This window comes from Hyperolius riggenbachi, chromosome 1 (genome assembly GCF_040937935.1).
Source record: "Hyperolius riggenbachi isolate aHypRig1 chromosome 1, aHypRig1.pri, whole genome shotgun sequence".
NCBI lineage: Eukaryota > Metazoa > Chordata > Amphibia > Anura > Hyperoliidae > Hyperolius > Hyperolius riggenbachi.
Window position 1 is genome coordinate 488,782,743 of NC_090646.1, and position 24,410 is coordinate 488,807,152.

Below are 24,410 nucleotides of genomic sequence, written 5' to 3' on the forward strand. Positions count from 1 at the left end.
CACAGCAACACCACCTCGCACAGCCACAGACCTGCCGGTGCCTGGTGGCCTTCCTCTGGGTCTGCCTCTTCCTCTACCTGGTTTGTCCATTTTGTCCATCTCAGGGGATGCTAGGTATATGCAGTGAGGTAGGTTCTCGCTCAACACAACAGGTAGTTAGATGCAGTGAGCTGGGTTAACTGAACAGTAAAGGTACTTAAGATGCAGTGAGGTGGGCTCTCACTCAACACAACAGGTAGTTAGATGCAGTGAACTGGGTTCACTGAACAGTAAAGGTACTTAAGATGCAGTGAGGTGGGTTCTCACTCAACACAACAGGTAGTTAGATGCAGTGAGCTGGGTTCACTCAACACAAAGCTAGGTATATGCAGTGATGAGGTGGGTTAAGTAAACACAACAGGTACTGCAGTATATGCAGTACTGGGTAGTACAATGTGCAGCTCTCTGTCACACACACAGGTACTAGTCACTGAATGTGCTGGGCTGCTGGCAGTGGCACACACACTATCAATTAGCAAGGCTGTGCATGCAACAAAAGTGTCAGTTTGACACACAGAAAAAAAAAAGTACAGAATGAGCTCTGAAAAGAGCTATTGAGGGGTGCTATAAAAGCAATAACAATCAGCCAGGAGCAAGATAAGCAGCCAAGAGCCTAACTAATCTGTCCCTAGAAGAACAAGTCTGCAGCAGCTGTCCCTACTCTGTCTCTAGCAGGCACACGAGTGAGGCTAATGGCCACCGCAGCCTGCCTTATATAAGGGGGGGTGGGGCTCCAGGGCTTAGTGTAGCCTGAATGGCTACACTGTGCCTGCTGACTGTGATGCAGAGGGTCAAAGTTGACCCTCATAGTGCATTATGGGGCAAATCGAACTTCCACAAAAGTTCGCCTGGTGCAGGCGAACGCGAACCCCCTAAGTTCGCCTGGGAACCGTTCGCCACATCTCTACACGCCACTAACCCACACACCGCGGGATATCACGTACGTGTACATAATCGTCCCTTCGCCTCCCCATACAGCAACAAAGAGTTGCAACAAAACAATCAATGTTTAATTAGCACATTAAAGAGACTCCGTAACAAAAATTGCATCCTGTTTTTTATCATCCTACAAGTTCCAAAAGCTATTCTAATGTGTTCTGGCTTACTGCAGCACGTTCTACTATCACCATCTCTGTAATAAATCAACTTATCTCTCTCTTGTCAGACTTGTCAGGCCTGTGTCTGGAAGGCTGCCAAGTTCTTCAGTGTTGTGGTTCTGCTATGAACTCCCCCTTCCAGGCCCCTCTCTGCACACTGCCTGTGTGATATTTAGATTAGTGCAGCTTCTCTCTGTTCTATTATCTTTTACAAGCTGGATAAATCCTCCTCTGAGCTGGCTGGGCTTTCACATACTGAGGAATTACATACAGGCACAGCTGTCTGCACTCTGCAGGAAGAAATAGCCTGACACTTCAGTGGAAGATAGCTGCAGGGAGAAAGAAACACACAAATGATCTCTTGAGATTCAAAAGGATGGCTGTATACAGCCTGCTTGTGTATGGATGTATTTTCTATGTGTGGACATACTGTACATCAATCTACTTCCTGTTTTGGTGGCCATTTTGTTTGTTTATAAACAAACTTTTAAAAACTGTTTTTAACCACTTTTAATGCGGCGGGGAGTGGCAAAATTGTGTCAGAGGGTAATAGGAGATGTCCCCTAACGCACTGGTATGTTTACTTTTGGGCGATTTTAACAATACAGATTCTCTTTAATAACAATAATAATAATAATGCTTAGGTGTCATTTGTTATGCTGATTGGCAATTCCCATTTAGGTTTTAAAGGAAACCAGAGATGAATGCTTTGGCACAAAATAAAAATATCAACCTATACATTTTACAAAATAAATACTATACCTGGTATTTTCACTGCTCTAGTATGCCATTTTTGTGTGTTTTTTTTTTACTAAAACTCCACTCAAAACACAGTTCATCAAAAAAAGCATATTATTTATTGGGCTGTGTGCAAAATGAAATCACCATTTCTAAAAACCTTATGACTAACAAATATAGATTAAAAAAAAAAAAAAAAAATTTTCATAGCCCCTTCCTTGGCACCAGCAGCTCATTCCATCTCATAACAGCTCTCTGTGACGCTGCAGTATACAGAACAGGAAAGCAGAGCCAGAAGGGGGCAGGCTTAGGGCTTGAAAAGACATCAGAAAAGACAGACTCAGCTATAATGATTCCTGAGCAAAGCCAGACTGAATGCTCAGTCAGGGATTTTATCAGGGCTGCTAACAAGCAGATTGAGCAGTGAAGGATAATACAGAGAGCAGGGTAGGTGTTTTTTCTAATGTTTCCACTGATATATATGTTAAAATACATGAGGGTGCTTTGTCTCTGGTTCACTTTAAAATGACCACTCATACTTTTCCTAGTGGAACTAGCAGTTGTTCGTAAAAATTCCTGTACAATATGCTTAGGTGCTCCCTTATGCAGATGCTACTGAGGCATCTGTTTGGTTTGCTTATGCCTAAAAACATACCTGCGCCTAGCCCATGGTCTTTCTTGTCCCTGAAGTAATCTGTCCCATGTGTCATATTTTGGAGACTGAAGAAGAGGTACTTCCCACCAAACCACTCATCTTCCATTGGTGGTGCCCTTTTTGGCACATGAATAGGCCCAGTGTAGTTGCAAGGAGATTCCCCAATGTCAATGGTTAATTAAAATGTATGGCACCTCTTCAAAAGTTCTCTAAATAAGCCCATATTCATCTCCCAATAGGAAGGTAAACATTTGTTGTAATGGAATTTGCCTTGTTTCTTAACTGTCAATCTATTGATCAACACCTCTTGAGCAGTTTTGAGAAGTTGATCAGTTGGTGATGTGATCAGGAGCACTAATAAAAAAATAATAGTTTGGTATAACACTGTATGGTGTGATGGATTGTCATTCAGTTCTCTACAGAAATCTGATGGAGATTAGAAGGTACTATATGGTGGCTTGATCCTTATCTCAAAGCTACTATTCCAATCAGGATTACTGATAGTCTGATGGGGCGACCATCAGCCTGTGAATTAATTGTTTGATCCTCACATTTCTATCTCCCCTGGGAAAAAATTGGCCAGAGAGGACCAACATCTTTTTTCCTTGGACCAAAACTGCAGGTACAGTGATAGGATGACCTTGATTTTTTTCAACCTAGTTTTCTGCGTAACTACACACTTATAAGGGTCTGACTGCATCTGGTGGAACACACACACAGGAACATGAGTATGGACAAGCCCCACTGCATATGCAATAACTACACAGAATAAACATGAATGCCCAGGTCTCTCACCTGCATTATCTCCGCAATAGCCACAAGGTCAGCTATAGAGATCGTATCCCCAGCTATGAAAGGTTTGTCTCGTAGGAAATTATCCTCCACATTTTCGATTGTAGTATTGAACTCTGCCAGCGCTGCATCCAGCTTCTTACTGTCAATTTCAAGGTCAACCAGAGGTGATATACACTGCAACAGGAAGTTGTAGTTCATTATCCTTATCACATATTCTCAGTTAGTGCTCTCAAAATTATTATTATTTTACTGTATATAGCACTATTCCCTTCCATGTCACTTTTCATTGTTACAAATTGACCTAATCCAGTAATCCTAATCTGAACTAAAACATGATCTGGCGCATATTAATGTATTGATTGCTACTATACATATGATGGTAATGACATACCTCCCATCTTTTTGAGATAAGAAAGAAGGACACTTTAATACACACCCCAGCCACACCTCTAACCACCCCCCTGCCACACCCCTCGCCATGCAGATCACAAAGAATTCAGAATCAAAAGATGTAGTTTTATCTTTCAAACCCCACTGGTCCTTTCTATCATCATTATATTACCTATTTTAGATATTCAAATGAAGAAAAACTATCAATTTAATTAATGGGAATAAAGTTTAGAGTCAGTTATTAACTACTTCCCGACCGCCGTATAGACAAATGGCGGCCGGGAAGCAGACGCCGCAAGGACCGCCGTATTGACAAAATGCGGCGGTCCTTGTTTGGGCATGGGCGGAGCGATCGCGTCATCCGTGACGCGATCCTCCGCCTCCGCCTGTCGCCGCTCACTCGCCGCAACATCCCGCCGGCCATACGGAAGCGCCGGCGGGATGTTAACCCGACGATCGCCGCATACAAAGTGTATAATACACTTTGTAATGTTTACAAAGTGTATTATACAGGCTGCCTCCTGCCCTGGTGGTCCCAGTGTCCGAGGGACCACCAGGGCAGGCTGCAGCCACCCTAGTCTGCACCAAGCACACTGATTTTCTCCCCCCCCCCCCGCCCCAGATCGCCCACAGCACCCATCAGACCCCCCCCTGCCCACCCCCCAGACCCCTGTTTGCACCCAATCACCCCCCTAATCACCCATCAATCACTCCCTGTCACTATCTGTCAACGCTATTTTTTTTAATACCCCCCCCCTGCCCCCTGCTCCCTCCTGATCACCCCCCAACCCCCCAGATTCTCCCCAGACCCCCCCCAGACCACCCCCCAATGTACTGTATGCATCTATCCCCCCTGATCACCTGTCAATCACCTGTCAATCACCTGTCAATCACCCGTCAATCACCCATCAATCACCCATCAATCACCCCCTGTCACTGCCACCCATCAATCAGCCCCTAACCTGCCCCTTGCGGGCAATCTGATCACCCCCCCCACACCAATAGATCGCCCGCAGATCCGACATCAGATCACCTCCCAAATCCATTGTTTACATCTATTCTCTCCTCTAAACACACACTAATTACCCATCAATCACCCATCAATCACCCCCTATCACCACCTGTAACTTTTACCTATCAGATCAGACCCTAATCTGCCCCTTGCGGGCACCCAATCACCCGCCCACACGCTCAGATTGCCCTCAGACCCCCCCTTATCAATTCACCAGTGCATTCATTACATCTGTTCTTCCCTGTAATAACCCACTGATCACCTGTCAATCACCTGCCAATCACCTATCACCCATCAATCACCCCCTGTCACCCCCTGTCACTGCCACCCATCAATCAGCCCCTAACCTGCCCCTTGCGGGCAATCTGATCACCCACCCACACCATTAGATCGCCCGCAAACCCGCCGTCAGATTACCTCCCAAATGTATTGTTTACATCTGTTATCTTCTCTAAACACCCACTAATTACCCATCAATCACCCCCTATCACTGTTACCTATCAGATCAGACCCTAATCTGCCCCTTGCGGGCACCCAATCACCCGCCTACACGCTCAGATTACCCTCAGACCCCCCCTTATCAATTCACCAGGGCATTATTTACATCTATCCTTCCCTGTAATAACCCACTGATCACCTGTCAATCACCTGCCAATCACCTATCACCCATCAATCACCCCCTGTCACCCCCTGTCACTGCCACCCAACAATCAGCCCCTAACCTGCCCCTTGCGGGCAATCTGATTACCCACCCACACCAATAGATCGCCCGCAGATGCGACATCAGATCACCACCCAAGCGCAGCGTTTACTCTCCTCTAAACACCCACTAATTACCCATCAATCACCCATAAATCACCCCCTATCACCACCTGTCACTGTTACCCATCAGATCAGACCCTAATCTGCCCCTTGCGGGCACCCAATCACCCGCCTACTCGCTCAGATTACCCTCAGACCCCCCCTTATCAATTCGCCAGTGCAATATTTACATCTGTTCTCCCCTGTAATAACCCACTGATTACCTGTCACTCACCTATCAATCACCCATCAATCACCCCCTGTCACTGCCACCCATCAATCACCCCCTGTCACTGCCACCCATCAATCACCCGCTGTCACTGCCACCCATCAATCAGCCCCTAACCTGCCCCTTGCGGGCAATCTGATCACCCACCCACACCAATAGATCGCTCGCAGATCCGACGTCCGATCACCTCCCAAGTGCAGTGTTTACATCTGTTCTCTACCCTAAACACCCACTAATTACCCATCAATCACCCCCTGTCACTGCTACCTATCAGATTAGACCCCTATCTGCCCCTAGGGCACTCAATCACCCGCCCACACCCTCAGAATGCCCTCAGACCCCAGCCCTGATCACCTCGCCAGTGCATTGCTTGCATCTATTCCCCCCTCTAATCACACCTTGAGACACCCATCAATCACCTCCTGTCACCCCCTAGCACACCTACCCATCAGATCAGGCCCTAATTTGCCCCGTGTGGGCTCCTGATCACTCGGCCAAACCCTCAGATCCCCCTCAGACCCCCTTCCGATCACCTCCCCAGTGCATTGATTGCATCTATTTTCCCCTCTAACCACCCCCTGAGACACCCATCAATCACCTCCTGTCACCCCCCTAGCACTCCTATCCATCAGATCAGGCCCAATACAACCTGTCATCTAAAAGGCCACCCTGCTTATGACCGGTTCCACAAAATTCGCCCCCTCATAGACCACCTGTCATCAAAATTTGCAGATGCTTATACCCCTGAACAGTCATTTTGAGACATTTGGTTTCCAGACTACTCACGGTTTTGGGCCCGTAAAATGCCAGGGCGGTATAGGAACCCCACAAGTGTCCCCATTTTAGAAAAAAAGACACCCCAAGGTATTCTGTTAGGTGTATGACGAGTTCATAGAAGATTTTATTTTTTGTCAAAAGTTAGCGGAAATTGATTTTTATTGGTTTTTTTCCACAAAGTGTCACTTTCCGCTAACTTTTGACAAAAAATAAAATCTTCTATGAACTCACCATACTCCTAACAGAATACCTTGGGGTGTCTTCTTTCTAAAATGGGGTCACTTGTGGGGTTCCTATACTGCCCTGGCATTTTAGGGGCCCTAAACCGCGAGGAGTAGTCTAGAAAACAAATGCCTCAAAATGACCTGTGAATAGGACGTTGGGCCCCTTAGCGCACCTAGGCTGCAAAAAAGTGTCACACATGTGGTACCGCCGTACTCAGGAAAAGTAGTATAATGTGTTTTGGGGTGTATTTTTACACATACCCATGCTGGGTGGGAGAAATTTCTAGTAGTCTTGAAACGAAATTTCTCAAAATGACCTGTGAAATCCTAAAGGTACTCATTGGACTTTGGACCCTTTAGCGCAGTTAGGGTGCAAAAAAGTGCCACACATGTGGTATCGCCGTACTCAGGAGAAGTAGTATAATGTGTTTTGTGGTGTATTTTTACACATACCCATGCTGAGTGGGAGAAAGATCTCTGTAAATGGACAATTGTGTGTAAAAAAATCAAACAATTGTCATTTACAGAGATATTTCTCCCACTTAGCATGGGTATGTGTAAAAATACACCCCAAAACGCATTATACTACTTCTCCTGAGTACGGCGGTACCACATGTGTGGCACTTTTTTACACCCTAAGTACGCTAAGGGGCCCAAAGTCCAATGAGTACCTTTAGGATTTCACAGGTCATTTTGCGACATTTGGTTTCAAGACTACTCCTCACGGTTTAGGGCCCCTAAAATGCCAGGGCAGTATAGGAACCCCACAAATGACCCCATTCTAGAAAGAAGACACCCCAAGGTATTCCGTACGGAGTATGGTGAGTTCATAGAAGATTTTATTTTTTGTCACAAGTTAGCGGAAAAAGACACTTTGTGAAAAAAAACTATTAAAATCAATTTCCGCTAACTTGTGACAAAAAAAAAAAAACTTCTATGAACTCACCATACTCCTAACGGAATACCTTGGGGTGTCTTCTTTCTAAAATGGGGTCATTAGTGGGGTTCCTATACTGCCCTGGCATTTTAGGGGCCCTAAACCGCGAGGAGTAGTCTTGAAACAAAAATGACCTGTGAAATCCTAAAGGTACTCATTGGACTTTGGGCCCCTTAGTGCAGTTAGGGTGCAAAAAAGTGCCACACATGTGGTATCGCCGTACTCGGGAGAAGTAGTATAATGTGTTTTGGGGTGTATTTTTACACATACCCATGCTGGGTGGGAGAAATACCTCTGTAAATGACAATCTTTTGATTTTTTTACACACAATTGTCCATTTACAGAGGTATTTCTCCCACCCAGCATGGGTATGTGTAAAAATACACCCCAAAACACATTGTACTACTTCTCCCGAGTATGGCGATACCACATGTGTGGCACTTTTTTGCACCCTAACTGCGCTAAAGGGCCCAAAGTCCAATGAGTACCTTTAGGATTTTACAGGTCATTTTGAGAAATTTCGTTTCAAGACTACTCCTCACGGTTTAGGGCCCCTAAAATGCCAGGGCAGTATAGGAACCCCACAAATGACCCCATTTTAGAAAGAAGACACCCCAAGGTATTCCGTTAGTAGTATGGCGAGTTCATAGAAGATTTTATTTTTTGTCACAAGTTAGCGGAAATTGATTTTAATTGTGTTTTTTCACAAAGTGTCATTTTCCGCTAACTTTTGACAAAAAATAAAATCTTCTATGAACTCACCATACTCCTAACGGAATACCTTGGGGTGTCTTCTTTCTAAAATAGGGTCATTTGTGGGGTTCCTATACTGCCCTGGCATTTTAGGGGCCCTAAACCGTGAGGAGTAGTCTTGAAACGAAATTTCTCAAAATGACCTGTGAAATCCTAAAGGTACTCATTGGACTTTGGACCCTTTAGCGCAGTTAGGGTGCAAAAAAGTGCCACACATGTGGTATCGCCGTACTCAGGAGAAGTAGTATAATGTGTTTTGTGGTGTATTTTTACACATACCCATGCTGAGTGGGAGAAAGATCTCTGTAAATGGACAATTGTGTGTTATAAAAATTAACAAATTGTCATTTACAGAGATATTTCTCCCACCCAGCATGGGTATGTGTAAAAATACACCCCAAAACACATTATACTACTTCTCCTGAGTACGGCAATACCACATGTGTGGCACTTTTTTGCAGCCTAACTGCGCTAAGGGGTCCAAAGTCCAATGAGCACCTTTAGGCTTTACAGGGGTGCTTACAATTTAGCACCCCCCAAAATGTCAGGACAGTAAACACACCCCACAAATGACCCATTTTGGAAAGTAGACCCTTCAAGGTATTCAGAGAGGGGCATGGTGAGTCCGTGGCAGATTTCATTTTTTTTTGTCGCAAGTTAGAAGAAATGGAAACTTTTTTTTTTTTTTTTTTTCTCACAAAGTGTCATTTTCCGCTTACTTGTGACAAAAAATAATATCTTCTATGAACTCACTATGCCTCTCAGTGAATACTTTGGGATGTCTTCTTTCCAAAATGGGGTCATTTGGGGGGTATTTATACTATCCTGGAATTCTAGCCCCTCATGAAACATGACAGAGGGTCAGAAAAGGCATAGATGCTTGAAAATGGGAAAATTCACTTTTTGCACCATAGTTTGTAAACGCTATAACTTTTACCCAAACCAATAAATATACACTGAATGGGTTTTTTTTTTATCAAAAACATGTTTGTCCACATTTTTCGCGCTGCATGTATACAGAAATTTTACTTTATTTGAAAAATGTCAGCACAGAAAGTTAAAAAAATCATTTTTTTGCCAAAATTCATGTCTTTTTTGATGAATATAATAAAAAGTAAAAATCGCAGGAGCAATCAAATAGCATCAAAAGAAAGCTTTATTAGTGACAAGAAAAGGAGCCAAAATTCATTTACGTGGTAGGTTGTATGAGCGAGCAATAAACCGTGAAAGCTGCAGTGGTCTGAATGGAAAAAAAGTGGCCGGTCCTTAAGGGGTAGAAAGCCCTAGGTCCTCAAGTGGTTAAACACATTTTCAGTAGAAAGATATAAATAGTAACACAGATCTGTACATCAGTCTGGAAAGTGGGACAAATAAGGTAGAAAGAAGGACAGGGGGATTTGGTTCCCAAAGAGGGACTGTCCCTTCAAAAAAGGGACAGTTAGGAGCTATGGGTAATGAGGTAATGCTCAACCTCTACCCCATGTACACTAGGATGTGGTTTCTAGTCTATATGTTTGAAAGAAAATCAATAGGAGAGTTCAAAATGCATATGGTGGTCTTGATATACAGTGGCTTGCAAAAGTATTCGGCCCCCTTGAAGTTTTCCTCATTTTGTCACAATACTGCCACAAATATGAATCAATTGTATTGAAGTTCCACGTGAAAGACCAATACAAAGTGGTGTACACGTGAGAAGTGGAACGAAAATCATACATGATGCCAAACATTTTCTACAAATAAATAACTGCAAAGTGGGGTGTGCATAATTATTCAGCCCCTGAGTCAATACTTTGCAGAACTACCTTTTGCTGCAATTATAGCTGCCAGTCTTTAAAGATAACCTGAACTGAAAATAAAAAGTAAAAATAACCATACACAGGTCATACTTACCTCCTGTGTAATCTACTACTTAATCTCTTTCTCCTCTCCCGTGTCTCATTTGGCTACCGTGATCAATGGATTTCTCCGTCCTCCATTTTAAAAATGGCCATTATCCCATAACAGCTTACTGGCAGCACGCTGTTGAACTGTAATATCACCCACTTGAGCCATAGGGAAACATGGACATTACCTTGCACATTCAGTTGTAACTGACAGCTGCTGATGTATAACTGACAGCAACTGGTATATTTCAGTTCTGACAAAATATTGTCAGAACTGGAAGGGATCACTGTAAGAAGAAAATGGTGAGCTTCTGAGAGGAACTGACGGTGAGGTTAGTATGTAATATTCATTTGCATCTACATCATGTGTTTATCTTAAATAATTTTACTCGCTTCAGGTTCCCTTTAAGGCCTGGTGCACACCAAAGGAGTTTTTCTGAGCGTTTTGAGTTTTTAAATCTGCTTCTAATGTTATCCTATGTGTCTGTGCACACTGGAGCAATGAGGTTTTGTAAAACAAAACCATAGCATTACATTGGGAAGAGCTTTTAGAGGTTTCAAAAGCTCTTCCCAATGTAATGCTATGGGGTTTTTTACAAAACCTCATTGCTCCAGTGTGCACTGACACATAGGATAACATTAGCAGCAGATTTAAAAACTCAAAACGCTCAGAAAAACTCCTCTGGTGTGCACCAGGCCTAAGAGTATGTCTCTACCAGCTTTGCACATCTAGAGACTGAAATCCTTGCCCATTCTTCTTTGCAAAACAGCTCCAGCTCAGTCAGATTAGATGGATAGCGTTTGTGAACAGCAGTTTTCAGATCTTGCCACAGATTCTCGATTGGATTTAGATCTGGATTTTGACTGGGCCATTCTAACACATGGATATGTTTTGTTTTAAACCATTCCATTGTTGACCTGGCTTTATGTTTAGAGTCGTTGTCCTGATGGAAGGTGAACCTCTGCCCCAGTCTCAAGTCTTTTGCAGACTCCACGAGGTTTTCTTCCAAGATTGCCCTGTATTTGGCTCCATCCATCTTTCCATCAACTCTGACCAGCTTCCCTGTCCCTGCTGAAGAGAAGCACCCCCAGAGCATGATGCTGCCACCACCATATTTGACAGTGGGGATGGTGTGTTCAGAGTGATGTGCAGTGTTAGTTTTCCACCACACATAGCGTTTTGCGTTTTGGCCAAAAAGTTCCTTTTTGGTCTCATCTGACCAGAGCACCTTCTTCCACACGTTTGCTGTGTCCCCCACATGGCTTGTGGCAAACTGCAAACGGGACTTCTTATGCTCTTCTGTTAACAATGGCTTTCTTCTTGCCATTCTTCCATAAAGGCCAACTTTGTGCAGTGCACGACTAATAGTTGTCCTATAGACAGATTCCCCCACCTGAGCTGTAGATCTCTGCAGCTCGTCCAGAGTCACCATGGGCCTCTTGACTGCATTTCTGATCAGCGCTCTCCTTGTTCGGCCTAGGAGTTTAGGTGGACGGCCTCGTCTTGGTAGGTTTTCAGTTGTGCCATACTCCTTCCATTTCTGAATGATCGCTTGAACAGTGCTCCAGTATTTGCAAATCTTTTTGTAGCCTAAGCCTGCTTTAAATTTCTCAATAACTATCTCTGACCTGTCTGGTGGGTTCTTTGGACTTCATGGTGTTGTTCCTCCTAATGTTCTCCTCTGAGGCCGTCACAGAGCAGCTGTATTTGTACTGACATTAGATTACACACAGGTGCACTCTTATTTAGCCATTAGCACTTATCAGGCAATGTCTATGGGCAACTGACTGCACTCAGACCAAAGGGGGCTGAATAATTACGCACATGCCACTTTGCAGTTATTGACTTGGAAACATTTTTTGGAATCATGTATGATTTCCGCTCCACTTCTCACGTATACACCACTTTGTATTGGTCTTTCACGTGGACTTTCAATAAAATTGATTCATGTTTGTGGCAGTAATATGACAAAATGTGGAAAACTTCAAGGAGGCCGAATACTTTTGCAAGCTACTGTATGTGTATGAAGACTATGGTAGGGACTAGATTGATGGCACTTCTGAGGGACAGTTAGAGACAAGATCAGGGGCATTGCTAGGATCCTAAGAGATCCAGTGCACTTCCGGGCATTCCAGCCTAAAAATGGGTGGAGCCATGCACCAGAATGTTGGCATGGTCTTGGGTGGAGACAAATTTACATGAACTTAACAGCGGTCTAAGTAGGCCCATCCAGCAAACTGTTGGATGAAGCCCCCTCTCCATTAATACAATAAATAAATGCAGCATATCACATAAATAAGCAGTGCCACGTAAACATAGCTAGGCAGAGTTATCTGGCTTCTGTGCTGGCAGTACTTGATTTCTACTGGGCGGGCTGGTCTTCTACCAGGTTATCTGGCAAGTCCCCCATAGCATTCCCTGACCGTCTAGTAGACCCCCTCCCATGGGCCTCCTATTCCGGCACCCATAGAATAACCACAGCTCCGTGCATACCCCTATAAAGGCACCATAGCACCCAGCATGGCACCACAGAACCCATCATACCCCCATTTGATGCATCACAGCTCCCAGCATGCCTGCCATAGAGGCTCTACAGCTCCACAGCTCTGACTCTGTCGGGGGGACATCCGGGGCACCTCAGAATAGGTCCGGGGCACGTGCTACTGATCTTTGGGGCTAGCAACGCCCATGGACAAGACTATGTACTCTGTAAAGGGCTACAGAAAATGTCAGCATAGTGGCGTAGTGGATAGCACTCTCGCCTTGCAGCACAGAGTCCCCGGTTTGGAGTTTGTATGTTCTCCCCATGTTTGCGTGTGTTTCTTCCGGGCAATCTGACTCCCTCCAACATCCCAAAAACATACAGATAAGTTAAATGGCTTCTCCATAAAATTGGCCCCAGACTATGGCAGACATGTGACTATGGACAGGATTAGATTGTGAGACAAGACTATATTTTCTGTACAGTGCTGTGGAAGATGTTGGCACTATATAAATAATTACACTATATACCTCCCAACTTTTTCCTCAGAAATCAGGAAAAAGTGATTGACTTTCATGCAAGCCATGGGTAGGAAATCGAGCAGCTCTGAGTTTCAAAAATCAAAATAAATGGACATTGTGCCCAGAAAATTGGAGAATCAGTATTGCAGAAATGATGCCAGCACTTACAGTAAACTTAAATGAGCGGACTTGCGGGGACAGGATCGGAGCAGATCGGACTTGCAGGGACAGGATCGGAGCAAACATGACTTGCCTGCAGCCTTGTACCGCGGATCGAATGGCCGGAGTGGAGGACATGCCTGGAGAAGCACGGATGATTTCATAGCCACAGGGGAACACAGAGCAGATCGGATGGAGAAGACCAGAGACCGAGTAGCAGTGACGTCAGCACCATCTGCAGCCAGTGTGTCACTCTGGCTGTGTCTCAAGACGCAGCTAGAGGGCATCAGAGATGAGGCACAGCCAGAGCGACACACTGGCTGCAGATGGTGCTGACGTCACTGCTGCTCGGTCTCCGGTCTGCTCCATCCGATCCGCTCTGTGTTGCCCTGCGGCTATGAACTCATCCGTGCTTCTCCAGGCACGCCCTCCTCTCCGGCCATCCGATCCGTGTGGTACAAGGCTGCACACTGCTCTCCACAGGCAAGTTGGGGGCTCGCATGCAAGCCGAGACCCCCACTTTTGGGCCACTTTTTGGGGGTCAAAAATTCAGCTTGCATGCGAGTATATACGGTAAATACAAAGGAACAAAATAAGAGAATACAGAAGGAAGGGTTTTTTCAAAACATTACAGGCTGCATATCATATGCAGAAATTACTGTACATGCAAGTTGTGTACATATCAATATGGTCTGCAAAACAAAACAAGCCAAAACATATTTCATAAATATACAATTTTTACAAGCCCTGACCATAAAGCGGTTTCCTGTCCATACCTTGTTCTGATAAAGGCCAACCAGATAGCAACATTTGATAGAGGCCAATAGCCACCTCTCTCCCCCTCCCCCCCAACAATTAGCACTCTGTGATATAGATTTCGGTGACAGTGCAACAGGCTGTGCCAACTGCCAAAGCAGCGATTCTGGAGTATGAATGGCAGGGCATGGCTTGTGCCCTGCAGCCCCAACTATCTGAAGCCCTAAGCACAAGCCATGTCTGCTTACCTTAGATAGGCCTCTGTTGTCACAACAGTACCAAACACATTAGTAGATAACAAATTTACCTTAAAACAAAAAAACTTAGAGTTAGAACGACGGATAGTAGAATGTTGCCAAGCAAGATATTCATCAACCCGGGCGCGTTTCTGTAGGTCAGATGGGTACCAGTGATCAGGCGTCTTATACTTGTTGGTCATATACAGGAGCATTGCAGTGCTGGTAAAAGAATGAAAGGTGTTAAGCTAAAATGTGCACGAAAGTACACAACACCTGCAAATCTTTCAAATCTCCACATCTTATAACGGAACATGCAATAAAAAAAATACGTAAATAGTTACCTTAGGGACTCACTTTTTTATTATGTATGTCAATAGGGTATATTACTGTTATTTTTGCAAATAAGGGCTTGTAATTAGTGATGGATGCAAAACTGAAAAAATACACCTTTTTTCCAAATAAAATATTGTCACCATACATTGTGATAGGGACATAATTTAAATGGTGTAATAACTGGGACAAATGGGCAAATAAAATATATGGGTTTCAATTACAGTAGCATGTATTATTTTAAAACTATAATGGCTTAAAAATGAGAAACAATGCAATTTTACCATGTTTTTCCTATTATTCCCGTTAAAATGCATGTAGGATAAAATATGTAAAAAATTTAAAGGAAAAAACCCTTAGTGGTTAACAGGGGCGTAACAATAGACCCTGCAAGGGATGCCTCCGCAGGGGGGCCCAGAAGCCACAGGAGGCCCGTGGGGGGAAAAGTTTGAGAGACTGAGAGCTAAGGGCATGAAGTGAAAAAACGTATTCCGCTCTCGCACCATTGTTATATTGACTTCATGTGTCCACCACACAGATAAGGACTTATACACACTTTGGAATTTGTACACTGTCCTTGCTCCCTAGGGTTCATAAAAAACATCTGTCTCACACTGCAGCTAAGTTCTGATGACTCCATGTACAACCTAAAAAACAAGAGTCACATTTTGAAAAACAGTTGTAGACTTTCCCTTTTCAGCAATTACTTCAAAAGGATTCCTAGATTCTTATCACGCACAGGGCTAATGACCTTATGGCCTCTAATTACTTTTACAACACAATGGAGTGAGTGGAGATTGATGTCTTACTGTTGCTGCTTCATTGAGAGCTTGTTGTCACAATGAACTCAAAGATCCCTTAATAATAGTATCATTCAGTGACATTTTCAATGTTTTGCCAAAGTTACAGTGAATGAATACTATATCTTATGTTCAGCATGTCATTGTTGTTTCTCCATATAGCATGTGCTCTCATGTAGTAATATAATACGTCACAGTGTATGTATGTACTGGGAGCAGTGCTGCAACGAGGGACTTGCCAAGTGCAAGGGGCTGGAGGAAGCCCTGGGTAAGTAGATCTGGGGGTAGCATAGATTGCCTGATGTTTCCTTTACGTCTAGGTGTTTTTATCTGCATGGAGAAAACACACTAGTCCTCAGTTTTCCTGTGAAGAAAGCGAGGGGGGTGGGGGGCCCCATCCAAAGTTTCGCAGGGGGGCCCAGTGATGTCTAGTTATGCCCCTGGTGGTTAACTAGTTCAGCAACTGCTGGTGGCACTTGTTTGGCAAATGCCTTTTAAATGCTCATGGCTATGCTCGACCTTTGCTGGTTATCCATCCATGATTGTGCTAGTTCCTACACTTGCATCGTGTTTCTGACCACTGGGTAAACACTGTATAAACACTGGGAAGAAACGTGAGCAGTGGTTGTGGTGGCATCTGTGACTAAGCGCAGGTTATAGTTTGATCCCTCAGCTGTGTCAGCTGACTGCCATGGCAGTGAGCTAATTGGTAAACACACGGGGCCATATGCAATTCACTTTTTCACCTGGGTTTTCTCCTAGGTGATCTTTTCATCAGCAAGCAAACAAATACTCAAAATAATGAGAGTAGTTGACATTGTAAATGCTAAAAAGTTATTTTAAATCGAAGAAGAAAAATTATCTCCTAGGCGAAATCTCAGATGAAAAAGTGAATTTCATATGTCCATAATGTTAACAATATGTCTGTTTATGTGAAAGCAGGAAGTTGACACACTGCAGATGTGTTGCAGGATTTGCATCAGTTGTAAAAAAGAAATGTTTTTCTTTAAGGCTGTACTCACAGTGGGAGGTTGGGTTTTAATGCGACGTTAAAGTCGCAACGTGTCTGCGTTAAGAGGTAACGCACTGCAACCAGTGAGTTACCACAACGCAGCATTTTTTATGCGACTTTAACGTCCCACTGTGAATGGCCCATAGGATTAGCATTGCAGTGTGGTAAGCAGCGATATAACGTGCAACCATAACGTCCCACTGTGAACGGCCCATAGGATTAGCATTGCAGTGTGGTAAGCAGCGATATAACGTACAACCATAACGTCCCACTGTGAACGGCCCATAGGATTAGCATTGCAGTGTGGTAAGCAGCGATATAACGTGCAACCATAACGTCCCACTGTGAACGGCCCATAGGATTAGCATTGCAGTGTGGTAAGCAGCGATATAACGTACAACCATAACGTCCCACTGTGAACGGCCCATAGGATTAGCATTGCAGTGTGGTAAGCAGCGATATAACGTGCAACCATAACGTCCCACTGTGAACGGCCCATAGGATTAGCATTGCAGTGTGGTAAGCAGCATTATAACGTACAACCATAACGTCCCACTGTGAACGGCCCATAGGATTAGCATTGCAGTGTGGTAAGCAGCGATATAACGTGCAACCATAACGTCCCACTGTGAACGGCCCATAGGATTAGCATTGCAGTGTGGTAAGCAGCGATATAACGTACAACCATAACGTCCCACTGTGAACGGCCCATAGGATTAGCATTGCAGTGAGGTAAGCAGCGATATAACGTACAACCATAACGTCCCACTGTGAACGGCCCATAGGATCAGCATTGCAGTGTGGTAAGCAGCGATATAACGTGCAACCATAACGTCCCACTGTGAATGGCCCATAGGATTAGCATTGCAGTGTGGTAAGCAGCGATATAACGTACAACCATAACGTCGCACTGTGAACGGCCCATAGGATTAGCATTGCAGTGTGGTAAGCAGCGATATAACGTGCAACCATAACGTCCCACTGTGAACGGCCCATAGGATTAGCATTGCAGTGTGGTAAGCAGCGATATAACGTGCAACCATAACGTCCCACTGTGAACGGCCCATAGGATTAGCATTGCAGTGTGGTAAGCAGCGATATAACGTACAACCATAACGTCCCACTGTGAACGGCCCATAGGATTAGCATTGCAGTGTGGTAAGCAGCGATATAACGTGCAACCATAACGTCCCACTGTGAACGGCCCATAGGATTAGCATTGCAGTGTGGTAAGCAGCATTATACCGTACAAACATAACGTCCCACTGTGAATGTGACCTCAAGGTTATTATTCTGTTGTGTATCTTTTAGAGCAGAGAGGAAGTTGTGAGTTCAGGTCCGCTTTAACGTGACACTGAAGTAAAAAAACAAACAACTTATGAGATAATAAATTGTATGTATAATACAGATAATTAATAGAACATTAGTAGCACAGAACAGAGTCTCATATATTTATTTTTAGTTATATAGCTGTTTTTCTATAACATTGCATCATTGCATACACTGTGTTATCCTGAGGGAACACTCTGTACTACACGGTGCTCAATGTGATAGCCCCATGGGACTTTTCCAAAGGAAAAGAAATCGAGCATGAACTGGTACCCCGTGGGACTATCATTACATTTGCATCACAATTTGCTGATTTTGTCGGCTGTGACGAGATAATAATAATAATAATCCGAACATTTATATAGCGCTTTTCTCCTGTCGGACTCAAAGCGCTCAAGAGGCCACCCTGCAGTGTTAGGGAGTCTTGCCTTGAACTCCTTACTGAATAGGTACTTGACCTAGCCAGGATTCAAACCCTGGTCTCCCATGTCAAAGGCAGAGCCCTTAACCAGTACACTATCCAGCCAGCCAGATGTAGTGGACAAAGGGTTAAGGTCTGGTACACACGTAGTATTTCTCACAGCAAAATCTGAGAACCTCCCAGCTAGACATGATCAATGAGATGCTAATAATTTCACTGTTTATTTGCAGTAGCTGAATATATTGATTGGCCATTGTCTAAGCTGCATACATTTGCATATAATTAACATCATATTTCCATCAACTCAGGTACTTGTAAATATTGAATGCAATGGCAGACATTTATGTGCTGTTTACTGTAGCCATGAATACTGGTTGTGTTTTCACCTCTCGGCCAGTGTGAAGTCTCCGTCTTTTAGAGCTGGTATCTTGCGATTCGGATTCACTTTGGCAAACTCTTCAGTTAGCTGGTCTCCTGCAGACAACAAAAAGAGCATAAAGATGTTTTGTTTTTTAAGATAAACTGCTGAGTACACCTGTGTGGCACCAGATATCTAGCAGGGCCAGCACTCTTGGCATTGATGAAGGATGGAAGTGGGGGCCAGTTAAAGTACACTGTTGATTTTGTCCCCTGCAGACATCACAGATCCCTGGTTGCATATAGATACAAACAATTCCTGCTAATTAGAAGTCTTTGGGCTCTTTCACACAGAGACGTTGCGTTAGAGGGGACGTTAAGGTCGCATAATGTTCCCCTAACGCAACGCATGGTGGTGCTAAACTCGGACGCTACATAGAGATACGTTATGTGTCTCTTGGTACGCCGTTTTCGAACGAAAACGGAGCATGCATCCAAAGACTGTGGAGACCACGTGATCGGAACACGCCGCATCACGTAGTCCCACCAGCCAATCGCCGCCAGGAAGTAAACACTGCACGTCACACAGTGCAGTGAATATTAATTAGCCATGTGGCTAGGGACAATAGCGGACTCTCCCCTCCTCCTCTCCTGCACTGAGCATGTGCAAACAGTCTAACGCGGCTAAAACCGTGTACAACGCACAGCATACTGCACTTTCTTTGAACGTCCAGCGTTACACTGTAACGCAACGTGGGCACTGTGAACAGCCAATTGATTTTTCATTACTGTGAGCTGGGCTGCGTTACAGGCTGCTCTAACGTGCGCCTGTAATGTCCCACTGTGAAAGCAGCCTTTATTTAGCAATGGCTAGCCTGATTCCCTGCTTCTCCCTCATTTTATTTTATAAATGGGTTTAAAGAGACACTGAAGCGAAAAAAAATTATGATATAATGAATTGGTTGTGTAGTACGGATAATTGCTAGAACATTAGTAGCAAAGAAAATATTCTCATATTTTTATTTTCAGTCATAAACATTGCATCATTCTCTAATATTTGCAGTTTATACAGCACTCAGCATTCTAAATGATTTTACAGAACAGGCCAGAGAACTATTGCCCTGTCCTCTGCTGAGAAAAAGAAAATACAGTGACTGACAGTTGAGATAACAAGCTTCAGAAGACAGAGCTCTCTGCGACTTTGAAAGTCGTGGAGCTCAATGGCTCTTTTGCATAGATGCTAACTGGAGTTGTTTAACTCTTTCTGTACTGGAAACAATATTCGACTTATGTCTCTGCTCCTAATGTTTTATTTCTTAGCTGTACTACATTTACAAATCATTATATCATATTTTTTTTCACTTCCGTGTCTCTTTAAAGAGACTCTGAAGCGAGAATAAATCTCGCTTCAGAGCTCATAGTTAGCAGGGGCACGTGTGCCCCTGCTAAACCGCCGATATAGCGCAGCTAAACGGGGGTCCCTTCACCCCCAAACCCCCCACTGCGACACTTGGTCGCAGACTTGGTCGCTCCTGGAGGCAGGGCTAATGGCTGCAGCCCTGCCTCGAGTCGCGTCTATCAGCGGCGCATCGCCGCCTCTCCCCCGCCCCTCTCAGTGAAGGAAGAATGAGAGGGGCGGGGGAGAGGCGGAGATACGCGCCGACAGACGCGCGTGGGGCAGGGCTGCGGCGGTTAGCCCTGCCCCAACCAGGAAGCGCTCCCCCGCTGAAACGAGGGGATTTGGGGGTAAATGGGACCCCCGTTTAGCGGCGCGATAGCGGCGGTTTAGCAGGGGCACACATGCCCCTGCTATCTATGAGGTCTGAAGCGAGATTTATACTCGCTTCAGAATCTCTTTAATAGCACTACTTGGCTTTGATTGACTCTAAACATATCTGTAATGGGTTATCTATTCATCAGACTAAACAGTGCTCTCTGTAAAGGTAGCCATAAATCTAGCGATGATGGGCAGATTTGACCAAGAGACAAATCTCTCTCTGATCAAATCTGATTACAGAGAGATCTGTTGGCTGCCCATACACCACAAGCCAATTCCCATAAATGTCAGCATGAAATCTTTCGGGAATCGGCCGAGCCTGCCGTATCTGCCACCTCACCATTGTTCCCCTAATGTATAAATGTAACCGCATACACACTGCGTGCCACGTGTCGGCAGCATGTATGGGGGTTCAGAAGACAGACTGGCACCGCGACACAGGACAGGTAATGTATAAATGCACAGTGCACACACATTTATACATTATATCATTTTTTTTTCACTTCAGTTTCTCTTTAAGTAGTTTACTATACAGTATTAGAAGTTTATTACACTATATTTTATGTATTTGTCGTACATCGTATTTTCATACAGGCACATGGTTGGTGCCTGTGGTCAGAGTGTACTATAGCCAGAGGTTTACTATATAAGAGTTTACTGTAATTATAACATGCAGTAAGAAATGCAATGTACAGTGGAGCTATACATATGGTTAGGATATTATTTTTCGCCATGGATAAGTGATATCGCTACAACATAGCCTCTTCCTTCTTACATAACAGTAATGCCAGAGGACAGTTATTTATTTACACAAAGCAGAGCCCGCATGTACCCTTTCTGACTCACCTTTAAGAAGACACACCTCATGGAAGTTGAAGGGAATATTATTAGCCTTAGCGAAAATGTACACAGCGCGGCTTGGCTGGGATATCATGTCCAGGTAGAGGGTGAGATCTGTCATGGTGAACGTCTGTAGAGTTCTGTTATGTAGTACAGCTAGCCTGTGCAGTGAATGTGGAGGAGCACAGCCTCTGGGGTTTTTTTAGAGTGATCAACCCCCTTACACTGCTAGCAATCAGCCTATTTATATTTCATCTTGTTCTGTACACTGAGAAGCTGAACATACTGTCTTATGGACTTATAATTGTGGTTTGGATTTTACTAACTTTAACCACTTGAGGACCGCAGTGTTAAACCCCCCTAAAGACCAGGCCATTTTTTGTTAAATTGGCCACTGCAGCTTTAAGGCCAAGCTGCAGGGCCGCACAACTCAGTGCACAAGTGATTCCCCCCTTTTCTCCCCACCAACAGAGCTATCTGATCGCACCCCAGGTGTTTTTTTTAAATAAATATTTACTTTATTCTTATAATAAATGTTACTATTTTTTGTTTATTTATACCCCGCTCCCTCCCTCCTCCCGCCAGCCAATCAGCGTGATTGGCTGTCATAGGCTTCAGCCTATGACAGTGGATCATTTCCGCATCACCAGAGTTGACAGCCGTGTCACACGGCTGTCCTCAGTACACCGTTGCTGCAGATTGCAGCGCTGTACAGCATAATTAGACAGCGGTTTCACGTTCTGTTGGGAGACTGAAGGCAGAGCGGAGCTCCTCCTTCAAAGCAGGAGATGCGCGTGATCTCCTGCTAGCCCCATAGAGAGACGTTCACGCCAATCACAGTGGAGCGGTCAGCAAGAAGTTAAAGGAAACATGAGGTGAGGGGAAAAAAAAGTAAAGTTTTACTCACCTGGGGCTTCTTCCAGCCCTTAGTCTTTCGGAGCCTACGCCATTGTTCCGTTGTTCTCCACACTGCCTCTTCGCCCTCTGTAAGATCGTGACTCGCAGATGGGTCGGGATCTTCTGCACGTGCAGGGCGCCATATGCCTCCTGTGATTGCGCTCCTGGAGCTGGGAGCGTTCTGCTATTGCGCAGTTCAAAATGATGAGAGGCGCACATACATGCGCAGAACATCCCAACTCAGCCGAGTGTTGTGATCTTACAGAGGGCAAAGTGGCGGCCTGGAGAACAGTGGAACAGTGGCATGGGAACCGATAGACATCTAGGGGCTGGAAGAAGCCCCAGGTGAATAAAACGTTTCTTTTTTTTTTCTCCCCTCGAACAGTATTAATGCAGATCACCATTTTATTGCCTAACATTTCATACAGCCCTGCTGACCAAACAAAACTTTAGGATAGGAGTTATGAGAACTGACCTTTGTAGATTTTGATTACCATATATTACATTGGTGAATCATGGATCAGGAGGGGCTTCTGATGCTGCTTGAATTGAATCATCCTACTGTTCACACTACAGACACAAATTGAAATCTTTAAGAACATTGCAATTGCATGAAAGTCTGTGGTCCAGGAAGTGGTCAGCTTCTGGTCCATCCTGACCATCAAACATTGTGGTGGACACATTATGCTTTGGGGGTGTTTTTATGCTAAGGGGATAAGATCTCTTTACTGCATCGAAAGGACATATATTGTCATATCTTGGGTGAGCACCTCCTTCCCTCAGCCAGGGCAGTGAAAATTGCTGATGGGTGGGTATTCCTGCATGACAACGACCCAAAACACACAGATAATGCAACAAAGAAGTGGCTCAAGAGGAAACACATAAAGGTTCTGGAGTTGCTTAGCCAGTCTCCAGCCCTTAATCCAATAGAAAAACTCTGACGAGAGCTGAAGGTTGCCAAAAATCAGAATCGAAAGGGATTTAGGCTGTGGGTCCTGGTATGTGGGCTGTGGGTCCAGGGATGTGGGCTGTGGGTCCAGGGATGTGGGCTGTGGGTACAGGGATGTAGGTTGTGGGTCCAGGGATGTGGGTTGTGGGTCCAGGGATGTGGGTTGTGGGTCCAGGGATGTGGGCTGGTTGTGGGTCCAGGGATGTGGGCTGATTGTGGGTCCAGGGATGTGGGCTGATTGTGGGTCCAGGGATGTGGGCTGTGGGTCCAGGAATGTGGGCTGTGGGTCCAGGGATGAGGGCTGTGGGTCCAGGGATGAGGGCTGTGAGTCCAGGGATTTAGGCTGTGGGTCCAGGCCAGGGATGTAGGCTGTGGGTCCAGGGATGTAGGCTGTGGGTCCAGGGATGTGGGCTGTGGGTCCAGGGATGTGGGCTGATGGCTGTCCCCAGATATATAGCTCTGGCTGTGCCAACGCAGAGCACCTGTGTCTGATTCCCTGCCTGCCTGTCATGTGCAGTGTTGTGAGGGTGTATGTAGTGATGGCTGTGTCCCGAGTGCCTCCTACCCTCCCACTCCAGAGCTGAGCGGAATGCATACCTGATGCATGTGTTCCTCTGCCGTTTGTCCTCCGGAATGGCTCGTGCTTCTTTTTTTCCAGTCTGCGCCACGTTAGGATCCCTCTAGCCTCAGTCACAGCTTCATCTCTATGACGCTTGTAGCAGTGCACGTGATGAGAGACGCCACTAGATGACATCATAGAAACGAGACTGCGGCAGGAAAGTAAAGAGCGGCACAGATCAGTGAGCAAGAGAAGTAAGATCTGTTCTCCTGATGCCGGGAGGGCTCCTGTCACTACCTAAACTGTGGGGTCCCTGTCACCACCTGAACTGGGGAGGGGCTCCTGTCACTACCTCAATTGTGGGGTGCCTGTCACTACCTGAACTGGGGGGGTCCCTGTCACTACCTGAACAGGGGGGGGGGGGCTTCTGTCACTACCTGAACTGGGAGGTCCCTGTTACATTTGTATTTAGTTTAAATTGCCGTGTTGGAACTTTGCGATAGATAAGTGACTTTTGAGTTGCAGTTTGGCGCTCGGCCTACAAAAGGTTCGCTACCACTGTCCTAGTCTAATATCCCACCATTGCTAAGTTCATGTAAATTTGGCTTCACCTGTGACCACACCCACATTCTGGTCCATGACCACACCCAT

General features: G+C 45.0%; 1 protein-coding gene across 1 annotated transcript in view; it reads right to left on the minus strand.

Moving 5' to 3' along the window:
• The window catches only part of LOC137532010 (glutathione S-transferase theta-1-like), a 42,527-nt gene extending 21,052 nt beyond the window's left edge, over nucleotides 1-21,475 (minus strand). The window contains exons 1-4 of the mRNA XM_068252138.1: nucleotides 21,361-21,475; nucleotides 18,767-18,854; nucleotides 14,557-14,707; nucleotides 3,325-3,498 (exon numbers count right to left, since the gene is read on the minus strand). Coding sequence (XP_068108239.1) covers nucleotides 3,325-3,498; nucleotides 14,557-14,707; nucleotides 18,767-18,854; nucleotides 21,361-21,475 — 528 coding nt within the window. The remainder of the gene's footprint in view (nucleotides 1-3,324; nucleotides 3,499-14,556; nucleotides 14,708-18,766; nucleotides 18,855-21,360) is intronic.
• Nucleotides 21,476-24,410: the final 2,935 nt, after the last annotated feature.